The sequence below is a fragment of the Cervus elaphus genome, chromosome 3 (genome assembly GCF_910594005.1).
Source record: "Cervus elaphus chromosome 3, mCerEla1.1, whole genome shotgun sequence".
In the NCBI taxonomy this organism is placed as follows: Eukaryota; Metazoa; Chordata; class Mammalia; order Artiodactyla; family Cervidae; genus Cervus; species Cervus elaphus.
In genome coordinates, this window is record NC_057817.1 from 23293728 (window position 1) to 23320050 (window position 26323).

General features: G+C 41.5%; 1 protein-coding gene and 1 pseudogene across 1 annotated transcript in view; both read right to left on the reverse strand.

The window, feature by feature from the left end:
* Positions 1-24058, reverse strand: part of UBE2N (ubiquitin conjugating enzyme E2 N) — a 39939-nt gene extending 15881 nt beyond the window's left edge. Inside the window, exon 1 of the mRNA XM_043881224.1 lies at positions 23909-24058. Coding sequence (XP_043737159.1) covers positions 23909-23938 — 30 coding nt within the window. The 5' untranslated portion in view covers positions 23939-24058. The remainder of the gene's footprint in view (positions 1-23908) is intronic.
* LOC122680151 lies at positions 991-9647 on the reverse strand (annotated as a pseudogene).
* Positions 24059-26323: the final 2265 nt, after the last annotated feature.

The following is a 26323-nucleotide window of genomic DNA, read 5'->3' on the forward strand; positions in this document are numbered from 1 at the left end:
AATGAAGGGAGGACTGAATAACAGTAAAACTTCATCACTGGGATTGCTGTTGTGCCAAGGTACTTTAGGCACTGTTAAAAAAATTAAAAAAAAAAAAAAAACCTTGCATATTTAAGATTCTGTGAGGCAACGTGCAAGTGTGTCTTCTGAATTCATCCTGAACGGAAATAGGGAAAATTTTTGAATGCCTGGTTCCCGTATAGTGAACACTATTTATGAGTGATGCTACACCAGCAAAAACCAGTGAACTTGTAACATTTTAAAAAATTTAGCTAAGTTAAAAATTATCTAGACTATGGGTTTCTTTCTTCAAGCTTTAACTCATTGTTTGAAGTTGGAAATTCATTTTAAGGCCCGTATGTGTAAGTTTAGCCATTTATCTATAAATTAGTCCACTATTAAGCAATGGTAAAAATTCCCCATTTGTTCATACCTTCCCCTCCTCCTCCTTAGTGCAATGTTCAGATTGAGAGCTTGAGAAGAATACAAAAATTTGAAGTAACTGTAATATAAAAATAAAAAATTAACTATGGTCACACATAGGACTGCCTGGCACCATAAGGCAAAAGGAGATTCATGAAGACATTCGTCAGTCCTTTACCCGACAGCTAGAACATCCATATATTTGAAGATTACACTCCCCAACCTTCACAGACCCTCACATCCCTCAACAGAAGCTTTAGTGTTATTTCCTAACTCTCTTGCAACCCAGCATGTGAGACCTAGGCTCCTTCAAAACCTGTGCTTCAGAAACTAAGATATGAAATAGAGATCGGCTCAGAGGTTAAAGCGTCTGCCTGCAATGTGGGAGACCCGGGTTTGATCCCTGGGTCAGGAAGATCCCTTGGAGAAGGAAATGGCAACCCACTCCAGTATTCTTGCCTGGAGAATCCCATGGACAGAGGAGCCTGGTGGGCTACAGTCCACGGTGTCGCAAAGACTCAGTGACTTCACTTTCACTTTCTTTCTGGAACGAACAGCAGGACTTACCCAAAGACAGCCAAGTGTAGCATCAGCAATCACACTGCAGTGGGTGATGCATGCAATGTCTGCAGTGAAGTCAGTGATGTGATTCTGAGCCTTGTTCCTAGCTGCCTCTCTCTTTGGCACTCCTGAAGACTGTGTTAGATATATCGTAACTCCGTAAATACTAATGCGAATTAAAACAGCCAAAGCTGGCTTCCGCCGCTTGCTAAAAATAAAGTCTAAATTAGAAAAGAAAGTGAAGGGTAAGAGCTAATGGTCTGGGGGGAATGAAGAGGTTAAGCAGCAGCTAATAACTCTGCGATTAAACAGGGTCAGAGAAGGAGAGCACTGAAGCTGGCTAATCTCTTTATCAAAGAACTTCTACCAAGTTTAAGAGCCTTTAAAAAAGAGGGAGCTAACTTTACATTAGAGAGCTAACTTCAACTAGGTAGCCTGGAGTACCTACTAGGGAAAAAACTTTAGAGCTAAGAATCTGAATTTAATTCCAGTTCTAATTGTATACAACCATACAAATTCATTTACCTCCTCCACCTATTAAAAGGTAGTCCCTTAGACATTTCAAAGTTTCTCTCTAGCACTAAACTTGGCTGAACATTCTATTATTGGAATGGGTTAAATCTTCCTGCTGTATGCGTCCTTCTACTGGAAAGTCCCCTTCTGTAATCCTCTTTAACCTTGTAATCACTGTTCAATACTCAATATTTCATCTTTCCTGTTGAGAAAAGGGATATTATGCATATAGTATATCCCCAGCATCTATGCCAATGCTTAAATATCTAAATAAGGAAGAAATCTGTTGCTTATGGTACCTGCTTTCCCCCCAAGATTATTTCACCTGCTCATTAAAAGAAAAAAGAAAGAAAGAAATCTACTTAAAATTGCCATACTCCTAATAACCAAACTCTGGTTAATATTCCAGCACATATTTATTCTGATAAAGACAAAAGTCCTCAGAAACAGTTTACTACGTTTACACTTTTTCATTTATTATGTCATTGCATGGTGCTTTCCTGGTTGCTTTATAGATAATCAATATTCTTTGCAAAGCAAATGACATAAACAGGCACTTCTCCTGGCTGGCCTACCAGCTAGCAGCTACACCTCTACAACTACTATGGATCATCTAATCCAGTCCTTTTCCTTGATTACTAGCTACTTCAGGTTTCAAACGTGACAATCACAGGAAAATTTTAAGTGCTAAAAGCTTGAGGACTCCACTAATAGGAAAGGCCTCTGTTGATATTAACAGACAAGAAGACAGATGGAGGCAGAGTAGCTGAAATTTTCAGTGAGGCCAACAAAAACAAGTTACAGTTGCTGTAGATTTGCCCTCTCAATCCAACTGTCTTACTGACACGGTTTTGTCTGAAATCCAAACCACCAGAAAGGAAAAATTAAGTTTTTTTCACACTGTGCATGCAACTGTATGATAAATGAGGAAACAATCAGATAGTAAGCGTTCTGCCTCCTCCGAATAAGCATCCTTTAACAAGTTGTGCCACACTGCACAACTCCAACAACATGCCAGTCAGTCTGCACGAGAGGCGCCCCATGAAGTTCTGCAAAATCCTAAATACTTTGGGTTAAAGAATAAAACTTCAGTTTAGCATCTGTAAAAATAGTTTAGTACTAATGCATGCAAAATTAACTTCTTCTCTCTCTATATATATATAATTCTAATAAAATCAAAATATACGATTATTCCAAACATCTCATTTTCCTACCGACTGTTGACAAATGAACATTTGCTCTACTTTAAAAATCTATGCCCCAGTTCAGAGAGCTATGTTTAATATCATCTATTTTGTTGAACATGAAATGACAATCATAGCTTTCCCACACAAAAGATGTTCATTCTTTTTAGACTTACAGAGAGGCAGTATCTTTGCAAAATCAGAAAACAGTAATCCGCAATATTAAATAAGGCTCAGAATTACATTAGGCTCTGTTTTCTGCACTCTAACCCTCCCCACCACCCTAGACCAAGATTAGTATATTTAAGCAGATAAAGAAGCAGAGAGATCAAGTGAGGATGTCCAAGCTAGTATCTGGCAGGGCTAGAGATCAAGCTCAGAGAGCCTGGCCCCAGATTCTATACTCCTACCACACGTCTCCACATAGACAAAATCCTTTTGCTCCTGAGAATTAGGAAGTAGATCTAAGCCATAAAACATTACTCTGCCCACAAAGCAGCATTCCTACCATTTTGAAAGTCAATTGTCACGTAACAGGTAGTGACTAAATGCTACTTAACCCTGCTGCAAAGCAGGGGTGCGCCCACAGAAGGACATCCCTACTGTCAGTCTCCAGACTACACCAGTTCCTACAGGCCAAGGCCACGATCTAAGGTTTACAGGCTTCCCAGGCAGAGCTAGTGATAAAGAACCTGCCTGCCAATGCAGGAGACGCAGGAGACGCAGGTTCAATCCCTACGTCGGTAAGATTCCCTGGAGGAGGGCATGGCAACCCACTCCAGTATTCCTGCATGTGCGGCGGTCCACAGGGTCACGAAAGGTCGGACGTGATTGAAGCGACAGAGCACGCACACACCAAGGTTGAGCCCCAAGGCTGAGCACCACAGCGCCTCACATTCCAAATGAATGAGCAGATCTGACTTTCAAAAATGGTAGGCTCGAGGCTTTAACGAGCCAGACAGTGGCTGCACAAGGCTGAAATACACAGAAAAAAAGACTCTAAAACTTCAAACCCAATCTTCACACACTATCTCAAACTTCTGCTGAAAAGTTCTGGCCTTGATACCTCTGTACAGGTTGTGCACTTAAAAGGACCAAATACTAAGCACCAGAGCAGCAGGCTTAAGTTTCTCTTGTCCCTTTAGCAACCATGAGGCGCCAATAGTTATGTTCCTCAATTTTAATAATGATAATTTGCTCAATACTAACTGGCTGACATATGAAAGACTCCATCCTCTACCTCAAGATTTTTGGCAGAATTTGAAATAAAATCGCTCAAGAAACCAAATTAACATGAAGTTAAAGATTTCAATATTTCACAGATTATCAATTTGGTTGTAAGTTAAATAATCTTAAGAGATCCAACTGGAGTATAACTCAGTACATATAATTTTTTTTTAATTCTTCTGTGATTTCAGATGGTTATTTTGTCCTGTGCTACTCAGCCAGAGGAGAAAATGACCACAACTCAGATTTTAATATAACTGAAATAGGCACAAATTTACACACTAAGGCAGAAGTATTATTTGATAGAGCACCTGTCTACAGTAATACTGGGTCAAATTCATCCACTTGATCCGGACAGCCTGAGTCTCTAAAACAATGTGATCAAACATTTAAAGAATACAAATGCTGGAATGAGGGCCTGCTGGGAACGTGAGCTAATATATTATGTAGAAATACATCTGAACCAAAAAAATGTTACAAAATCATAAAATAACTGATTTAAATTGTCCAAGTAAACAACAGCTTCTTTGAGAAAAGGAATTCACTGACTGGGACACAGAGGTAGTGGACACTTATCAAGGAGCACCCCTTTGCTGAATTTTGTAACATGTGCCAAGTACTACTTATCAAAAACAAGAAAACTAAATAAAATCACCTAAAGAAACTGAACGTGCATTTTGAGTAACCCATTTTCAAAGTAATAATGTTTCATCAAGACAATCCTTAATTAAAATTCAGAACAGCAAAGATTAAATCACAGCAAAGCCTATGGGGGAAAAGATGCTTTAAATCTAACAGTGTAGAAAAATATTCCTTCTATATAAACTCAAAACACACTTCAAAACAGTATGATCTTTTAATTAAGTGTTCTGCTGGGGTGATGGAATGTTCTAAATCTTAACTTAGATGGTTTCATAGCTGTATACGTTTGTCAAAACTCAAGCTGTACACTTAAAATGAGTGCATGTAACTGTATGTAAATTTAAAGTTGATTTAAAAGAAAAAAGTATAGTATGTGTCATGAACTTACTGAGGGAAGGAAATGGGTCTTAATTTAGGGAAACAGGGTTCTTTATTCTGCTGCTGCTAAGTCGCTTCAGTCATGTCCAACTCTATGTGACCCCATAGATGGCAGCCCACCGGGCTCCCCCGTCCCTGGAATTCTCCAGACAAGAACACTGGAGTGGGTTGCCATTTCCTTCTCCAATGCATAAAAGTGAAAAGGGGAAATGCAGTCACTCAGTCACGTCTTTATTCTAAGCCTGAGTAACTGCTAGGATTTGGGGGCAGGAACGACACAATTTGACCAGACACAAGAGAATCTAAGCAGTGGAGCAATGCAAGAGAAATGAGAAACGGGGGGAAAGCCCAAGAGCCAACAAGCTGGGGCACACCACTTGCTGCTAAGATGCTAACTCGATAAAAATCACTAAACATGCAAAATGCTTGCAACTAAAAGACCTGGTCTGGGTTATAGCATGTACAATGCCAGAACCACATACACAAAAGGAAACCTCAAGACCTTAAACTACTAATAAATAGCCAAACTTTGGGCAGGACATTAAACTTTCAGAACCTAAAGAACTGGATAGCTAGATGCATTTAGTTAGAACTCAAAGGCGCAGGAATTGACAACTGGATTAATCCTTAAAATTGACCTGGATGTTCACATACTATACAGTTTCATTTAATCCTCAGAAATGTGCACAGAAACATCAAGTGGCAGAACACAGACCAAAAGGCCACTCTAGAGTCAAGAGCTCTTTTCACACATCACAGTTAAGAGTCTGGAATCCTCAGTATCCAGTAGAGCTTCACACCTTTGCATTCATGTTAGGTTAATAAATATGTCTCTTAATTTGCTCCAGTAATATACGAAGCAGTGTCCTTAGGGCTGATGTAGGGTCATCAAGGACTGGCAACCTTGTGTCCCTTGGCATACTCTCTCTCTAATCCCCACTTGAAGGCATGCAGTTCTCTTTCCTGAGATTTGAGGGCTGACTAAAGAAAGTGGGGGATTTAATGATATGGAACAAAGGCATTTCTCTACAGTACATAATGCTTTAAAAAAAAAAAAAAACGACAATCAAAACAAATACACACACATTTTAAAAACCTGTATAAATTCATAATTCTGTAGGACTCAAGTCAAGCCAAATATCGCCACATCTCAGGGGATTCCTATTCTTCCCTATCAAGGGCCGACCAGAAAATCAGACATTAAACTCTCTACACTGGGAAATTTATACCTGTGCCAGATTAAATACCTTTCAACTGAAATAAATTCTCTACTTATGATTCCGGAGGTGGGACTTGGCAAACTATATTTTTGCTCTTCCAGGGGCTCGCTGTTAACCTCTGTAGACAGGTGGATGCTAAAACTGCAAGAAAGGACTTGCCTCTTCCAGGTCTCTAGTCCATCTGAAGTGCCTGTAAACATCACCCAACATCCCAGCAGCACATTCATCTAATTTGCAGCTTACTCCACAGAGAACCAGTTTGGTTTTTTTGTGTGGAAATAATGAAACATTTCTTTTACATATCAGACATGAACAGAGCTAAGTAATCCAATTTTACTGCAGCATTATAAAAACCATCCCTTCACCACAGTGTAAGATTTAAATGCATGTGCACAAGAGGACATGTGATATAAAATGTAGTAAGACGGCTGCTGTGCTGCCAAGTACTTCCAGTCTCTACCCAGGTCCTACTGCAATACTGGTGGTCCCAAGAGTTACAGAAGTAAATCATTTAATATAATAACAACAAAGCAATTAAAAAGACAAATCAAAATGCCTCAGTAACTGTATGTCCAACTCAAACTTTATCTATTTAAATGTTGTATTAGCTTCCCACTAACAAATCTTTATTTCACTCAAACTTGGAACAATAAATCTCCCATACTGATGTATCTTCCTCGCCTATTCAATTCAAAGGATTAGTAAAGAAAAATGTAGGGGTTAATACACTTTTTTAATTTTTAAGGTTTAAAAATTGCTTCAAGTTTTTAATTTCTAGTCGGAAAACATTATCTGAATGAATACCCTAATGGCAAACTGCTGTAAAATGTTTTCAGCTCCATTTGGGGCAAAGGGGAAGGGATTATTTTCAAAGCACCCCAGCTTTCTTCATGAGACAGTCAGAGGTACACTGGTTTGTATTATTGCAACATCCATTAAGTGATCTAAGTTGCTTTTCCTCCAGCAGGGGCTTTATGTCAGAAGGGCATTATGCTTGACCTCCAAATTTGGCTGACAATTTACTGATGAGATTCATAACCTTTGGGTTGCTCTGATATTTTGATATATTTGCCGGGTTCTGGGTCACATCCTGGAAGGCCACCATAACTTCTGGATCCTGCATAGCTGCAAGGACCTCTGGATCACTAAGAATTTCATTGAGCCGAGGCTTTCCCGGCATTCCAGGCATGCCCCCTCCCATTCCAGGCATTTCTCCAGGAAAATTACCAGGCATTCCCCCAGGAAAGCCACCTGGAAAACAGCCATACTGAGAACCTGATTGTCGTCTGGCTTCTTCTTCCCTCTGGGCTCTCTCATGTTCCTCCCGAGCCTTCTTAACCCTTTCTATTCTTTCTTTGATCTTGGGGTCTTCACGTTTTCACTCATACTTTCTCCGAGGTTCAGCAATTTTCTGGGCCCTGGGTTGAACTTTCTTCAGCACTGCACCAGCATCTTCATCATAATCCAGCTTATCAGCAAGGGCAAGATCACGTGCAGCTTCTTCCCAATGGCCCAGAAGTCTGTGTGCTTTCCCCTGCCACTTGTATGGCTGAGCTGAATCAGGATTTATTTCAATAGCTCTGTCAGTCTCGGATGGCAGCATCTGACTTCTGTAATTTGATGAAGACGTTGGCTCTCTTGGCATACAGAATTGCCAAACGAGGATTTAGCTTGATGGCATCTGTGATCAAGTCAATGGCTTTCTGGAGTTCACCATCACTTAGGGCATCAATGGCAGCCACTTTTTTTTGTCATTTGCCTGATCCATCATCTCCTCAGTTATCTCTACATTTTCATCTCCCATTTCTTGAGGGGCATCAGCGTCTGGTTCAATCACCTTCATTGTCAATTTCTAGATCACTTTCCTCGTTTGTTGGCTTTGTCTTTTTGTTTTCCTCCGCCTTCTTAGTATCTGTTTTTTCTTTCTTGGTATTTTCTTCCGATTTAGTTTTATGAGCAGAAGGTAGAATTTAAACCCCCATGCTCTCCACCCACTCCCCTAGAACACGCAGTTTCTCGGTGTGCAGAACACTCGGGTTCTGCTTACACATTTTCATGAAGGCTCGAAGCTCGCTCACCTTGCGCAGGTCCATGGTCTAGAGGCGGCTGGTGCAGTGAAGGCTGCAGCCCGATTCCAGGCCCGGGCGCTACTTCAGCGTGACCGCATAAAGCTGCATGAGGCAGAACAGACTAGAACCTCCCAGGCCGCTGGCTCCGCCCACCCAACAATCTCATGACCCCGGGTCCTTTGCCTGTTCATTCCTACTCCCTCTACCACTGCCCTGCGCACTGCTTAGAAATTTCTAGAAATGTGGCTATTCGCTGCCTGCCTCTCCATACGTGCATTCTTATGTTAACTCAGAACCGGTGCTCTAGAGGGACGATCCTCCTATCTGGTGCTTTCAAGAAGGCAGGAGCTGTTAGCCTCTGCAGGGAGTCTTTTAGAATAGAATATTCTCGAGTTTGGCCATTAAATAGAGAATATTATCCATGACGCCACAAAGATGGCCCTCCAGCAACAGGACCAGTTTGATTGAAAGAGCATCCCCCTGGAACCCCCATCAGAGGGCTAGACTCTCTTCAGAATTCTGGATCCCAGCTGGGGGTCCTTCTCTCAGTGGCTAAATTTTAATAACTTCAACTTCTTTGTTTTTGACTCCAGACTTAGGAGAATGACAAGGATTTTATAACTAAAAGGTGTGATGATGATGATGATTTAGTAGGTAAGTCGTGTCCAACTCTTGCAACTCCATGGTATAGCCCACCGGGCTCCTCTGTCCATGGAATTCTCCAGGCAAGAACACTGGAGTGGGCTGTCATTTCCTTCTCCAACTAAAGGTGTATCAGAGCTAAAAACAGGAAACACACTTTAACTTGCTCTAGCACAGTGTGTGCTCCCTATAGCTGCTACATCCACAGTACCCTGAAGTTCTCTTTTCATCCTTCAGTCACCTAAGTAAGAACCTGACATGTGTGGCAGCTCACAGGTATTCACTGAACTGCCAGAGGAATAGGTTCGCCCAGTCTGCACACTGCCTAGTGCCACTCCACCCCTCTGGCCCTCCACACTCAGCAAAAGACACAAAGGACAGCTAAGAAGCAGGAGGGCAGCGGTGCCAGTTAAGGAAATGCCAAGTCTAGAGGTGCCCACTTAAGCACCTCAGTCCCCAGTGTCTGGGAGCGCTTCCACTTGACACTGGCAGAAGCCACAGTGCCCAAATCCAACAAGTAGAAAATAATCAAACTCGCGATTCAAAGGTGATTTATTGGTATCAAAGTGAGTTTCACAGAAGTCAGGACCAAACCTGTACCAACTAAGACCCACCCTTCCTCACCTTTCAAAGCAGAGGGCCTCAGCTAGATGCTCTTTAGAAAATGATCTGTGTGGGATGTTCTGAGAGAACAGCATTGAAACAAGTATACTATCAAGGGTGAAACAGATCACCAGCCCAGGTTGGATGCATGAGACAAGTGCTCAGGGCTGGTGCACTGGGAAGACCCAGAGGGATGGGATGGGGAGGGAGGCGGGAGGGGGGATTGGGATGGGGAACACATGTAAATCCATGGCTGATTCATGTCAAAGTATGGCAAAACCACTACAATATTGTAATTAGCCTCCAGCTAATAAAAATAAATGGAAAAAAATAATTAAAAAAAAAACCCAAAACAATCTGATAATACGCTCAAAGTAAGCCACACCCAAGTGTGAATGACCCAAACAGAATTTCACAATCATGGAAGAATTGTGAGACTCCCAACGACTATACAACCAGCTTCTCGCCAACCAGGTAACCTCCAGTACCCTGATGAAAGATTTAGGGTTCAGCACTTCTGTACACAGCTTGGTAATACTTTGTGGTAACAACTTCACACATTTGAGCGTCAAAAATAATCTACAGAAAAAAAGCATGCTGCACACATGAATATTAAGGAAGGTAATTTTCCTACCAGATTCAATCTTTCTCATTTTCACTATAAACCATTTTCAGTAGATGTGAGAACAGTAAGACTCTTGATACTGAGCAAAATGGGCAAAATTTCTGTTAGTTCACAATCACATTTTTTTCAAGACACCTGTTTTCCAACAGAAGTTGTATGATTAACTCTATAATATAAATGAGAGAATAAATAGCATGATAATGTAAAACACCTACAATTTTACAATTATAATGTGAATCTTTGGACTTGGATGTGCAATATGTATCTGGGGTTTTAAAGACACAATCTTTGGGACTTGCTGGTAGCCCAGTGGTTGAGACTCCACGCTTCTGCCACTGGGGGTGTGGGTTGCAACCCTGGTGGGGGAACTAATCCCACATGCCATGCGGAGAAGCCCCAAAATTAAATAAATAAATAGGTGTGTGTGTAGGGGGATGACATGATCTTTTTATAAAAATGAATGTTAGTGTGTTTATATACTAAAATCAAATATTTTAATTAAAGCATTCTGAGTACACATGCCAGCTAACGGCAAAATGAAGTAGCTGATATGTACCAAGCAGAAAAAATTATCTCAAGTGTTTGTTTTAATCTGCCATAAACAACAGAGACCTGTCAACAATCACTATAAGGAACACAGTTGATACTCAGCATACTAATACTCTTAATGTTTCACACTGGTCATAATTTACACAAATATATAACCCTAATTGGCCTGATGATCCAAATCACTAATCAAGTAAACACTTTACAGTAAAGGAGTACATGTGTGCACTCTTAAAATATTAAAATTGCTATAAAAGAGGGACACGTGCAAGTTCTATTTTCTTCTTTCATTATGTGTGTGTGTGTGCGCGTGCACACACGTGCTCAGTCATGTCCAACCCGTGTGACCCCCATGGACTAGAGCCCATCAGGCTCATCTGTCCATGAGATTTTCCAGGCAAAGATACTGGAGCAGGTTGCCATTTCCTACTCCAAGGGACCTTTCTGACCCAGGGATCAAACCCTTGTCTCTGGCGTCGCTAGCATTGGTAGGTGGAATCTTTACTACTTCGCCACCTCAGAAGACAATAAACTTAAATAATTGCATTTTACAGTCCTACCTGAGGTGCTTAAGGAGTGAAAGCCTGCTCACTGATGAGGACTAGCTTCTCAGCTACCCGAGTCCCACTGCATACTAACGCAGTAAAAACCTGCTGGTGCGATCCCTCCAACAAAGGGAGACAACACTGGACTTCTACACGACCTGCTTAAGGCCCGGTTACAACTAATCCACTATTATCAATGAAGCAGTAGAAAGCAAAAGGCTAGTGTATCTGTGCAGGAACCACGAGGGCAGGCATTTTAAAAAGTATATATGGGGAACTTTCCTGGTGGTCTGGTGTTTTAAGACTCCAAGCTTCCACTGCAGGGGACAGGTTCAATCCCTGGTGGGAAACAAGCTGCATGGTGTAGCCAAAAAAAGAATGTAAAATAAAACAAAACTTAAGCATATAAAAGGCACTCAAAACCCTGACCCAAGTAGTGTCAAGTACTGTATCTGTCCCATTACAGAGAACAAATTAAAGTATCTTTTCACCAGTTGTAAAAAAGAAAGAAATCTTGCCATTTGTAACAATGTGGATAAACCCAGGGATACAATGCTAAGTGTGATAAGCCAGACACAGAAAGGCATGGTGTCACTTATGTGTAGAATCTTAAAAAAACATTTGTTTAAAAACTCCTAACAGATTAGAAAGGTGGTTATCAGAGTCTTGAGAGGAGGAGGGAAAGAGAAGATATGATTGATTAAAGGATATAAGCTTTCAGAAGATAAATAAGTTCTGGTGACCTAATGTACAACATGCTGACTACAGTTAATACACTGTATACTTGAATTTGCTAGTAAGTATTCTGACCACCAGAACAAAAACAACAAAGGTATGGACAGATGTTAGCTTGTCGTAATAGTTTCACAATGTATACATACATCAAAACATCACCTCATATACTTTAAATATTTACATATTTTTATTTGTCAAAAGTTAAAAAAATTTTTTTCACTATGATGACTCAATTAACAATAGGACATTTGTTTCCTAAGAGTGCCTTTACAGGATCCTAGAAAATAAAGCAAATGACTTCAATTTTATGCCTGATTTTCTCTTCATGTAGAAAACAGTATGCTAGTTTCTAAACCACAATATACTTGATGCTAGAAATATAACCAAGATGACTACAGTCAAGATTCTCTAAGAAGAGAGAGAAAAAAAAAAAAAACCCAAACTCAACCAACACAGAATGCTGGGCAGTAACACTCATACGAAGGATGTTCTCTTGCCAACGTGGCATAATTCAAAAGTTAGAAAATACATCATTTTAACTTGCAAACACCATCAGTATCAGAAGTTGTACAGGAAAGGGGAGACAAGGAAGGAAATGCCAATGAACTAAGAAGAAAAGACCAATTCGTGAAAACGCCTTACCTGCCAAGTCAAGGAATATGAACTCGAGCCTAAGCTCTCCAGGATCACACTGGGTATTTTTAGAATAATGTGGCAAGGTGGAAAACGAAGAGAGAGAGCGAGCGAGCATGCACATGTGTGTGTAAGTGAAGATAGATGAGTTCTCTGATTAATGCAAAAACAAAAAGTACAGGAGCGGGTAACAGCCCACATACAAAGAAAACTGCAAGGATGAGAAACAGGAATAGGTTAGGAGAAGCAGAGGAATTTCTGAGGTTCAATCCACTGGCTTAGTAACAAACGGAATGTCTAAGGGGGTGGGGAGAGAAGTAAATGGCAGGCAACTCAGTTAATGTTAACGTAATTAATAAAGAAACACTGGAAGTACTGATGCAAGGGAGGGGAGACAGCAAAATGAATATATTCCACCGTAAAATAAAAATTGATTTTAAGACATCTAAGTAGACTTGGTAGGCAATTGGAGAGACCTGAAACCCAGGACAAAGGCCTTCTTATTAATTATACTGGAAAGCTATAAAATTTCAGAATACTGCTACTACTTAGCAGTTGTGCCTCCCCGCTACCCCGAGAATTGCTTAAGGGCCAATTTAAAACCCAAAAAGGAAAATCAGTTCTAAGATTAAATAATCATAGCTTCTTCTCAATGCAAAGTTTTTAAAAAAGTATCAGATATAATGGAGGCCCAGAGAAACTGACTCGGCCAAGGTCACATAGTTTCTTAATCCTTGAGACAAAAATAAAAGTCAATGATGGTTCCTACTCATTATTTACCAGAACTGACTCAAATTTCTCAGTATCCAGCGATAAAATCCAATCTTTTTTTTTTTTTTTTTGGCTTTGCTGCTAGGCTTACAGGATCTTAATTCCCTGACGAAGGGCTGAATCCAGGCCCAGCAGTGAAAGTGCTGAGTCCTAACCACTGGACCACCACCAAATTCCCGAAATTCAGTCTTTAAAAATTTACTGCTCACTGACAATTTAAAAATAATAATGGCTCACAAGGCTAAAGAAATTTCTTAAATTTTCTAGAGCAATGCAGATTTCAAATGTGTTAGTTTTATGGAAACCAACAGATTTAAAACTTCTGCTTTGCCTCATTCAACATTTAATTTCTTTATTTATTTAGAAAAACATCAGCCAAAAAAAAAAAGTTTTTAAGGGAATGAAGTACTGACACATACTACAATATGAATTAACCTTGAAAACATGCTCAGACACCAAAGCCATATTATTTGGTTCCATGTATATGAAATGCCCAGAATAGGTGACTACATAGAGACAAAGTGGCTAAGTGGTGGCCAGGGGTTGAGGGAGTAAGGAGAGAGAAGAACTGCTAAAGATGGAGGGTTTCTTTTTCCAGGTGACGAAAAAGTACTGTAATCAGATAGTGTTGACAGCAACACAACTTTGTGAATATGCTAAAAACACAGAATTATACATTTTAAAAGAGTGAATTTTATATGTGATTTGTACATCAAAAAATGGAAGCATCTGGTTTTCCCTTCATGTTCAGTAAGTTTTCATATTCATTTTTATCTATAAAGTGGAGATCAGAATAGCAAAATAAAGCAAAGGGGAAATAATTATCCATATTACTTGATTATTTTTAGTATGTAACATTCTATATTACCATATTAATTGGATTTTTAGTAAATGACTATAAATCCATGAACTACGCTTCTAAAGAAAAAAAACTTCAAATTAAAAGACTGCATATGAAGTGTCTGTGGGCCAAGCGAGTAAGTGCTGACTCATGTTACGGTTTTAGCACTGCTCAAGTGTCTTCCTAGAGTTTGGTGTGTCTAACCTGGAATAACATTCTCCCCACACTCCACTTTTCCGCTTATCTTTCAAAATCAGCTCAAATGTCACCCCCTAAAAACCTCGTTCCCTATACCAATCTTGGGGGGTTTCCCCATCCACAATGCCAGGTCTTCAATGTCCTCACTGATGCCTTTGTTTTCTACATATGAGAAGGTAGCTTTACATGTGATTTTAATTCCACCACCTTCTACCTATCTTCGCACTGAAGCCAAGCACATACAGGCCACTGTTTCTGCAAGGTGCACCCTACAAAATCATCTGGAGATCTTAAGACAAAGCATAACAGAAAAACAAGCTGGGGCTGACAACCCAAATAGCTCTGGTGCACAACCATAAACTAACTGCTCAGATTATAAACAAGTCTTCACAGAAAATATCTTCTAGTTCCTACCACTCAATTCATCAGCAACCTGCCCAGTTAAACGGGGAAAAGATTCTGATAAGAAATAGACAAGGTCTGGCCAAGTGTTCAGATTTCTAATCAGAGTCAGCGGCAGGAACCTGACTTCAGATGGCAGCACTTTAGTTTAACCCTTATCTGAACCACAACAATAAAGACAGGGTAGACAGTACTTGGGGGGGGGGGGGAGGGGGGGGAGGGGCAAGGCGGGTATTACCTAACGGGGATAGCTCTTTTATAACTAAACGTAAAAGACTTCAAAAGCTTTATAGCTGTGAATCACTGTGCCATCCACTATGAAAAGAAATGACTTTTTAAAGCCAAAGCAAGAATAACACTATGCGCAAGTGTAGGGGGAATTTTACTGGAAAATACTTTTCCTTAGTCTCTCTGAGGCAGTGAGGAAATTAAGTAGGTACATACCCTCCCCCTTGAGTGGAAAACACAAAACTCAATTTAATGTAAACGAGTGTAAGATAATCTATTTTTAGGCTTACTGAATGAAAAAAATCTTGTTTAAAACTCACATTAGAGTGGTTATGGTCTGAGGCAGTGATACCTCAAATGTATTTTCCTATCTGCTCTTTAGTTCCTTCTCACTGGAACCCCAAACGTCCCCAGACCCAGGGACCCAGGAGGGTAGGAGAGGATCCCGCCGCCCCAGAAGAGGCATCCCATCTTGAGGCAAACTACAGTACTAAACGGGACTCATGCAAAAGCCTCTAATTACACTACAATAAGGCACTACCCACCACCCATACTGGATTTCTGGAATATATTACCCATTCATTCTCTCTCTCTCCCCGATTCCAGCTTTCGTATATGATAGTCCCTCTGTCCACTCTCTCCTTCCTTCTCTTCAAGTTTAAAAATATTCCTCAACAGATACCTTTCCTCTGACTATGGTACACCCCAGGTTTTCCTTCTTTCATGACACACCTCACAGTAATTTCTTGTTTCACAACCCCGTTTCACCAGACAGGGATACCTGTCTTGTTTACCTGGTTTTGTGAATACATATTACGCATTCAATAAATGGCCATTTAATTGAACTGAAACATGTTTTATGAATGGATAATAAAAAGACAGACAAATCACAATGTTATAGAAGACTGAAATTTGGCCCTGGGCTCTTTCTAGCTTACCACAGCCACTTTTGCTGTCCAATGGTAAGGGGTATCTATAATTTTCTTGACGAGATCTCTAGTCTTTCCCATTCTATTATTTTCCTCTGTTTCTTTGCACTGTTCACTTAAGAAGGCTTTCTTACCTACCCTTGCTGTTCTTTGGAACTCTGCATTCAGATGGGTATGTCTTTCCTCTTCTTTTTCACCATTCGCTTCTCTTCTTTTCTCAGCTATTTGTAAGGCCTCCTCAGACAACCATTCTGCCTTTTTACATTTTGTTTTCTTGGGGATGGTTTTGATCACTGCCTCCTGTACAACATTATGAACCTCCGTCCACAGTTCTTCAGGCACTCTATCAGATCTAATCCCTTGAATCTATTTGTCACTTCCACTGTATAAGGGAATGGCCAAGCGGTTTTCCCTACTTTCTCCAATTTAAGTCTGAATTTTGCACCCTGAAGTTCAAGCTGGAATCCAGATTGCCAGAAGAAATATCAATAACCTCAGATATGCTGATGACACCACTCTAATGGTAGAAAGCAAAGAGGAACTAAAGAGTCTCTTGATGAAGGTGAAAGAGCTGGCTTAAAACCCAACATTCAAAAAACTAAGATTATAGCATCCAGTCCCATTACCTCATGGCAAACAGATGGGGAAAAAATGGAAACAGTGACAGAGTTTATTTTCTTGGGCTCCAAAATCACTGCAGATGATGACTGCAGCCATGAAATTAAAAGACGCTTGCTCCTTAGAAGAAAAGCTATGACAAACCTAGACAGCATATTAAAAAGTAGAGGCGTTACTTTGCCGACGTAAACAAAGGTCGGTATAATCAAAGCTATGATTTTTCCAGTAGTCATGTACGGATGTGAGAGTTGGGACCATAAGGAAGGCTGAGTGAAAAGAATTGATGCTTTCCAACTGTGGTGCTGGAGAGACTCTTTAGAGTCCCTTGGACAGGAAGGAGATCAAACCAGTTAATCCTAAAGGAAATCAACCCTGAATATTCATTAGGACTGAAGCTAAAGGTCCAATACTTTGGCCACCTAATGCAAAGAGCCAACTTCTTGGAAAAGACCTTGATGTTGGGAAAGACTGAGGGCAGAAGGGGATAAGAGAGGATGTGATGGGTGGATAACATCATCGACTCAATGGACACGAGTCTGAGCAAACTTGAGGAGATGGTGAAGGAAAGGGAAGCCTGGCATGCTGCAATCCATGGGGTTGCAAAGAGTCAGACACGACAGAGAAACTGAACAACAGGGTAAGGGGGGAAAGGGGATGGTAATCCCAATGACCCTTAAAGGTCACTAAAAACACACTGACTTTACAGCAATAACATTTGCCTTGGTACAAAGAAATCTTAGAAAGCTATGAAAAAATAAAAAGCACCCATTTCTCAAGACACAAAGATAACATCTGTTGCCTTTCTTTCTAGTATTTTTCTAGACTACAGAGCCTTCAATCACTGGAGAGTAGAAGTCTTAAAAACTGATTTGCCCAAAACAGACCAAACCTCTGATACTGGCATATTGTGAGGGCACTGAAAACAAATGCTATCACATGCTAAGTCGCTTTAGTCAGGTCTGACTCTGCGACCCCATGGACTGTAACCTGCCAGGCTCCTCTGCCATGGGATTTCCCAGGCAAGAATACTACTAAAGGTGTTTGAAAATATGAAGACAAAACATGTCAACATTAGATTCCAAAATCAGTACCTAAATGTACTTCAAATCATAGCCAAATCCTAATTATTCAGAAACATCTGAGTTACAGGCCAACTCCAAATTATAAAAATGTCTATCCTTAAGTATCCTCAGAGGATTTTACAATAGCTACATCCAGAATTTTAACAAACATACAACACCCTGAATGGTGAGGGGTAGCTCTTGAAAAACTAGATAATGAAGAATTTTTTGTAGATTCCCAGTTCCCCAGTTCTTCCAACCACATGTTTAATAGTTTCTGTCACCAGAAATGCCAGGGCCACAGATCTCACTCTCTTAAGACTATGGTGATCCTACATCCTACGTAATCTACAAATCAAAGATGACTATTTAACATTAAAAAACAAAAAAACTTCACTTGGGAAGCATTTTTTAAAAAATGCTATGATTTTAACTGACATTAACTGAATCCCTATTTTTCATCTCCTAATTTGTATATCCACACTGATGTCCTATATTACATTTGCAAAGAAAATAAACCAAAAAAAAAAACAAAACAAAACTTTAATATGGGGGGAAAAAAGAATCCTTATTTCTTGATGTAACACTGCTACATACACTATGCCTTTCAGATCTATTTTGGTTTTAGCAAGTAAAATCATGTAACATATTAATTAAGCATCCACATCAGAAGTGTGTTGACTAGAAGTGTAATGTCCAAAGCCCCTGCTGAATGCCATCCTCATTACCTTGGTTCTGCTATTTATTCCTACAATGTTTACGCATCCATAACTCAGACTCAAATGTATGTTCAGAATCCATACCACTTGAATCCAAGGCAGGGAAGTTATTTTCTTCTTAAATCCATTTACACACAGGTAAAACAAGTCACTATAGACAGCACAGGGAGAAAAGTAAAAATACTGACTTGCCAGCCAGGAATCTTAGTCATCCAATTTCTTTGGCCTACAGTCTCCTCATCAGAGAAGTAGAAGGATAATGTTCTCTACTGTATACAGCTGGAAGTCATCACAAGTGTGGAAAAAACTCAGAACCTCTATAAAGCAAATGCAAAATATTTCTGATACAATTATTTAGAATGCTGGATACTCGGGAAGTACTTAATAATTTGACAAAACTCAATTTCTATTGTGTGAGAGTTGATCAATCTGGGCTGAACAAAGTGCATGACAAAGAGGAGCTTAAAAACAAACTCAACTGCCTATTTTTAACCTACTTTCAATTATGCCTACATTCCATAATCAAAACATTAGGTAGTATATTAAACAATATCCATACAGCCTGAAAGTTTAATCACTACCAAAAGTAGTTCAGGGACTCTAGCCTGGAATCCACGGAGACTGAGGGAGTTCACAAATAAGCTTGTCAAGAACCTGAATCCCCAGAAGTCATATGGAAAAAATACAGCTGACTGTACTAGGAAGAAGCACAGAAGATTCCTAAATTGGGACAACAACCAAAAGAGCACCACACTGTTTCTACTCAAATTTTTACTACATGGGGTTATCTGCTTCCTAAATATGTTTTTTACAATTTATAACAAGTGCATCTTCAGACCATTTTAAGTTTTTCATGCCTTTTTTTCTTAAATGGGAAAAAAAAAACATTATCAGCCAAAGATTTTTAGGGTTTAAAAGAGGGGTTGGTTTTCTGAATTAGTTTTCTTACTAAAAACTACCTTATGTACTAACAATATGTATCAAATGATATTAAAACATGTATCACTTTTAGTGACAAAAACCCTATTTTTTCAAAATAAATATTATTAAAAAACAGAACTCAAGACTCAGTACAACATAGATTAAATTTTTAAGAATTTGAAACTAAACCTCAAGAAACAAAAAAATAAATTCTAGGAAAAACTGAAGAAACTCTAATCTCAGAAAGTTGGTTTGCTAGGTTTTAATCAAATAAGTCAACTCCTTGAGTAAGTTAGTAACTGTTTGCTTAGGCTATAGTTTATTGATTTCATGATTAATTTTGAGAAGAAAATTAAAGGAATGTCATTCCGTCAATGTAACATGTACAACAAATAAATTTGTTTTTAACCGAGACACAACTACAGATCTCTTTTACCTGTTCCCAAAATAACTCTGTTCTTTATGACAGATAAATTAAGGAGGATCTTTTATTTTAGGGAGCTTTCACTCTATGTAACTTTAAGCTTTAAATGTTCTGTCATTTTTATATAGACTAAAAGACGTTTAGCCCAGGGAAAAAAGAGGGAAGAAAAGGAAATTCTATAATTCAAGCTAAACACATAACTGCCAAGATTCAGTGTAATTCATGTATTTGCAAAATATCACTGTGTAAGACTACATCACAGCAGTTTGTATAGCAAATACAGGGAACAATCTAGAAGTTATCAATATGCAATTAGTAAAATTAAGGTCTAACCACTTCACAAAGCAGTCCTTTAAAAAAAAAATTAGTCACCTCAAAGAAATATTTAGGGGCAAACGGAGGAACTATGGTATAGGATTTACTCCATGTGTGTGTGCTAAGTCGCCCAGCGGTGTCAGACTCTGCAATCCTTTTGTATGCAGCCTGCCAGGCTCCTCTGTCCATGGAAATCTCCAAGCAAGAATGCAGAAGTGGGTGGTCATGCCCTCCTCTTACATTGGCAGGCAGGTTCTTTACCAAGAGCGCTACCTGGGAAGCCCATTTATTTGGGGAGGAGGGGAACAGGCCTAACATATACTCACTAAGTCTCTCTGGTCTTTCAGGAAAAACACACAATAAAAGTTGTGGTTGTCTGGGGAGGGGAACTAGAATGCTGAATAACAGATGAGTCTTACTCTTCCTCTATGTATCCTTTAGAACCTTTCAAAGGTGTTCTATGTATTTCCTAGTCAACAAAAGACTGATTTGTTTTTAATGAATCTCATGGGTAGAATTAGAAACTTTCAGCTCAGACATCAATTCAGATAGAACCTACAGGGCAGTAACAATAAATTATATAGAATAACTCTCCTGAAGTTTTCTTCCAAAGAGATTGAAGAGCATTCATTCAATCAGTATTTCAACATCTAGGCATTAGATTTGTAGATTATGTGTTCGAAGTATCTGAGCAAAATCCTGCCTTCATGGAGTTTCATGGAGAGTAGAGAGAGAGAGTAAATAATATGACTTTGAGTAATGATGAGTGCTATACAGAAGAGAAGGATATGGGGGATAATGAGCAATTATGGGGGAGGAGGGAGGACCGTGTTTTAGGACAGTTTAGGTAAACCTCTCTGAGGACAGGACACGTAAGAACTGAGTAATACGGCAAAGTAAGCAATGTGATAAACAGAAGGCAAGCCCTGTGACTGAACATGCAGAGCCTCTCACTGTTCAGGGTACAGCCCAGCAGCAGGATGGCTGCAATGGGGCGACCCAAGGAGAGAAATGTGGGAGGTGGTCTCAGAGGGAGGTGGGTCCCAGATGCATGGAGAGCCTTGTAGCTAGGAGGAAACAAAGTCAAGACTTTAAATGCAATGAAAAACCTCTGTGGAGTTCTGAGTGGGAGAATGACTAGATTTATATTTTTAAAAGTAACACTAGCTGCTGTTTAAAAGATCAATACGGTAGGCCAGGTAACAAATGATGGAACTGAATAGTGGTTTCAGAGAGATAGGGAAATGTCTCTGATTCAGGGTGGGTGTGTGTGTTAGTCACTCAGTCATGTCCAACACTTTGCAATCCCATAGACTGCAGCCCACCAGGCTCCTCTGTCCATGGGATTTTCCAGGCAAGAATACTGGAGTGGGTTGCCATTTCCTTCTCCAGCAGATCTTCCCAACCCAGGGATCAAACCCAGGTCTCCCACATTGCAGATAGACTCTTCACTGTCTGAGATTTGAAAAATAGAGCCTACAGAATTTGCTGCTGGATTAGACATGGGAATTTGACTGCAACAGCAACTGGGTGAAGAGTAATTTAAAAAATCATCTTTATGTGTATAGTTACAGTTGTTAAGGTACTTTTACATGTATTATGTCATTTCACAATAACAAGAGGCAGGGGAAGGTCCCACTGGGTCAAGATCCAAGTTCTGCCTCCTCTGCCAGCTTTGAAAAGCCCTAGGAAAAGTCCTTTGAATGGATTTTTGGGCCACAAAACGGTATCGTTCAGTTCACAAGATTTCTGCAGGTACCAAGTGGTTGCAGTCTTTTACAAATGTAAATAATGCCCTTTTTGAGGCAGAAAGCATCACACTGGCCAGCGAGAGACACTGTGTTCCCATCACTCAGGACAGCAGTGCTGCCCCACTGCCACCCCCACTATATTCCACATAGAACCTGGTACTGTAGTTGACAGAAAAGAGGCAAACTTCTTAATTCTGATATAAAAAATAAACGTAGTCACCAATTATGGAAAAGCCTACATAATATAAGCATAGGCACTAGGGGAAAAAAAAATTGTATACTCTTTCAATCCATCCTACAAACTGGAGGAAACAGTTCCTTTTGCTATAAATAGCATTAAAGTAAAACCACCTCTTACAAGATAAAATCCCAACCAAGGAAACTTTCACTAGAGAGATGTTACCACCAAGACTTCAACTTATTGCTTGAAGTCCTATCTTTAAGTTCATATACAAAGTCCCACAGAATTTATTTTTCCCATCCAAGGCTTTCAGGTTATTGCAGAATATATCCAGCCTTAAGCAAAAATGGAAAAATATACGTAAAGTCTTTAGTTCATTATGTATTTTTGAGAGTTATCTTGAATGTCAACGTGTACTGTGTACTTAAGTCGATAATCTGAATAACAGTAAATAAAAATCCAAGGATATTCGGTGTATATCCCTATCCTCCATCCCTCATGTTCAACTGGGGCCTCAATAAACATGACTATTGCGGCCATGAGATTCTATTACAACTAAAACCACATCGTAAGTACCCTCCAAAGCACACAGCCATTAAACTGCCTTGGACAGAGTCGAAGACAAATCTTTAATACAACGAATGAAGGTTTGTTTTACGCAACACTACGAAGGGTCATATCATTCAGATTCCAGAGCACAATGACAATTTGTTCTACTTCTGTACTTTCTAGTAAGACTTTCTACCTTACAAAACACGTCTCAATTCTCTAAATCAAGAACCTTTAGGTCAAAGACACCCCATCTGAGATATATTTCACTGCAACTGCAGAAACACTACACAATACATCATCCTTCAACAGGTCTATCACCGCACTTAGCTTGCATCTTCCCCCAAACTTTAACAAGTTAAGTTAAATACACGTTCACCAGGTTATAGCAAGCAAATGTTTTTGCAATTTAGGTACTTGAACTCGCATAGTGAGCAACACAGAGGTTCAACTAATTTCCTTCATTAAAAATGACCAAAAATTCTCAAGGTTTTGTCTTCGTGGATTTCAAGGAACATTTTACATCTGATCATTTGATGTTTCTGTAAAGAACTTACAAAACCAAGATGAATTTTCTATGGTTTCATTCGTACTTCTCCAAGTATATATTCATAAGAAACCAAAAAACGATTTTAATAAAGTGCAGGAGATCCAGAGGCAAAATATTTCACAAGGTCCCCCACACCTCTCTCCCCCAATTCCCGCTCGGTCTCGCGTTAAAACTATTTCCTCCAAAGAGAAACAGCTCTAGAAGAGTTTGCCAAGCAGAGCAAAATCACTTCGCTGAGATAACAAACGGAAACGCATTTAAAGCAGAGAAGATCGCGGAAGCGAGGGCGGCCGGGCGCGGAGCCCCCACGTCCCCGGACCCCAGCAGCAAAGGGCGAGCATGTGCCGGACGCTGCAGGACGCGCGGCCCTCCCGGAGCCGCCTCCTGAGGCACAGGGCCCCGCCCGGCCTCACCCTCCCGGTTCATTCATTCTGAACCTGCGGCTACCGCACCCCTGCACTCCCGCCCCGGCCGAGACGGGGTTCCGAGGCCGAGTGACCGCGTCGGGCCACAACCCCTGCCCGGAGTCCGGGCCCCGCCGCGATTCCCGCGCGCCCGCGGCCTCTGCTCTGGGGTGGTCTGAGAGGCCGCGGAGGCCCGCTCCCAAAGCCAGAGTCCCGCAACACCGCAGCCCCACCCTCCGCCTAGGCGCAGGCCAGGCCTTCCCCGCTCGCGGGGCGGCCTCCTGGGGGCCCCGGATCCCCGCCACCCGGCTGCCCCACTGCGGCCGGAAGTCTCCCCGGCGCCCCCTCCCCAGCACCCGACTTCCCTCGCCGCCGCGTCCAAACCCTCTCCGCGCTGCCTCGGGCCTCCTACCGCGGGCCGCGGGCCGGAGAAAGCGAGGGGCCGCGCCGCCCGGTCCGCCGACAGGGCAAGAGCAGAGCCGGGAGGCCCAGGCGGTTACCTTGATAATCCTGCGGGGCAGCCCGGCCATCTTGTCAGATCCCGAGTTCGGCCTCTGGTCTCGTCTCCGGCTCCGCTCTCCTCACGCACGAGTGGAAGTCCCAGGCTCCACTTCCGGGGGACGTTGCCGCGCCCGCCGCCGCCGCCGCCGCCGCCAAGGCCCCTCGGGAAATGTAGTTCCTGCTCGGGCGCGGGCGGGCTTCCCTCGGACTTGGCCCCCTCCCCCGCGTTCCCCGCCCCCGCCCCGGCTTGGGGGTGGCGGAAGTGACGCGCGCGGCGGGGCAGGGACTTGGGGGAGGCGGCGCGGGGCGGCGCGGAGCTCCGGCTCTCGTGGCCGAGCCTGCCGCGCGCAGGTGGGATTGAGTGCTCCGAGCCCCGCAGGCTCTTATCCGCGGCTACGCCCGCGCCAATGGGCGACGTAACAGAGGCCTGGCAGTCGACGTAGCCCATTCATCGGTTCGTTAGCTCATTCAACGTTACTGCATTGCGCGCGGTCTGGGCGGGCGATGGGCAAAAGACAGGTCAAATTGATCGCGGGCTCCTTGCTCAAGGGGAAGCGAAACACCGAAACTCCCAAGTATGGGTCTCGAAAGTTTTCCAGTAAAACTCTAACCAGACTTTTGGTGCTTAAATTTCGCATAAGTCGAGCCTTTTCGATACACCCCTTAGTCCTAGGAAAGCTAAAAGCAAAGAATTTGGAGAGAGTTGGGGATGGGGAAGAAGAATGGTTTCTGAATGCCTGGCCCTAGCAGTTGACTTGCCGACTGGATCGCTGGAGGAATGACCTAGGAGAGGATTAGAGAGTAATTCCTAAAAGAAGGATTACCCTTAGAGTGCCGGCGTGCTAAAGGAGGATTAGAGTGAGGGTACCCGAAAATTGGATTGTTGGGGAACGATTTCGTAACACCCTGATGATTGATTGCTTTCTCTGTGGTGGGCTTTTTGCGGTATTATTTTCCTTTCTCGTCAAAGCAAACCTTAAGGTGCTTCCTCCACTTTACAGATGAGGCTCAGAGACATTCACTTTCCACAGGTTGTGTGGGAAGTTTTGTTCCGCCAAAACATGGACCCCTTAACTACTTAGCTACGGAGTTTCCTAGCCCAGTAGCGCAGACAGTAGACGGTGACTAAAAGAGTGCCCGGTGCTATGTTAGTGGATGAGGATACAAAAAGGCTGACCCTGCCTTCCAAGAACTTAAAGAGTACAGTGGAGAATAGAGACACGTCAACAATTACAATTCAGTGCGTTAAGGGCCGTAGTAGAGTTTCCTTCAAGGTGTTATTTGAACACAGGCATTAATTGCTTGAGAAGTCAGAGAAAGCTCCTCAAAGGAGAAGTGGCATCCTTAAGGATGAAGAAGCATGTAACTGACTTGGTCAGGGGAGCATGCCAGGCCTAGAAAGCCTGTGAATTGCACTGAACTATAAGAAAAAAAATTAGTGCATTAAAGAATGGAAAATATGAATGCAAGAAACCTAGTAAAAATAATAAGAGAAAATATCATTAGCGTGATGCTAAATGATTACATGGACTATCTCATTTAATGATAAAGTGTATAAGGTAGGCTGTCTTATTACTGTTGTTTTTTAGATGAGAAACCAAGCCTCAGAGGCAATAATGAGAACTTTGAATAGCTAAAACTCTGAAACGAGTCGTTCTGTCATTAGAAGAGTTTGGGAAAGTAAATGACATTGGACAGAGATACTGGCAGAATATTTTAGAGAGGTCCAGGAACCCACCTTGATAGGAAGAAAGGCGGAGTGAACATGGGATTAGAAGGGTTCTAGTCCAGTTATCTAGTGCATAAAAATTCAGCTTCAATTTAGTGCCGAAAAGGACAATAATCATTTATTTAGTTCTTGAATCTGCAATTTGGGCAGGGCTTGGCAGGGAAGGCACATCTCTCTACATGCTGTGTCAGCTCGGGTAGCTTGACTGAACCAGAAGCACTTCCAGGATGGCTCACATGGCAGGCAAGTTGGTACGAGCTGTTAGTCCTGCTCCAAGTGGGCCTCTCCCTGGAACAACCTCGGCTTCCTCACCGCCTGGTGGCTGGGTTCCAAGAATGAGTATTCTAGCAGGCAAAAGTGGAAGCTGAATCACCTTTTTTTTTTTGACCTAGCCTTGGAAATCAGGTAGCATCACTCCCGCCATAATCTATTGGTTGACTTCTCGTGGTCATAAAAACCCACCCAGTTTGAAAACTAGGGGACATGGCCCCCCTCTCTTGAAAGAAGAGTGGCAAAATTCTAGAAACTAGCAGAGTATACATATGATAGAAAATATGGTTGTGGCCAACTTTGAGAAACACAAACTGCCACAGGTATATTTGTCACAAGGTGTTTTCAAGCCACCTGCCTTAGAATCATCCACAACGCTGGTTAAAATAGCATTCCTGGAGCCCTTTTCCAGAGA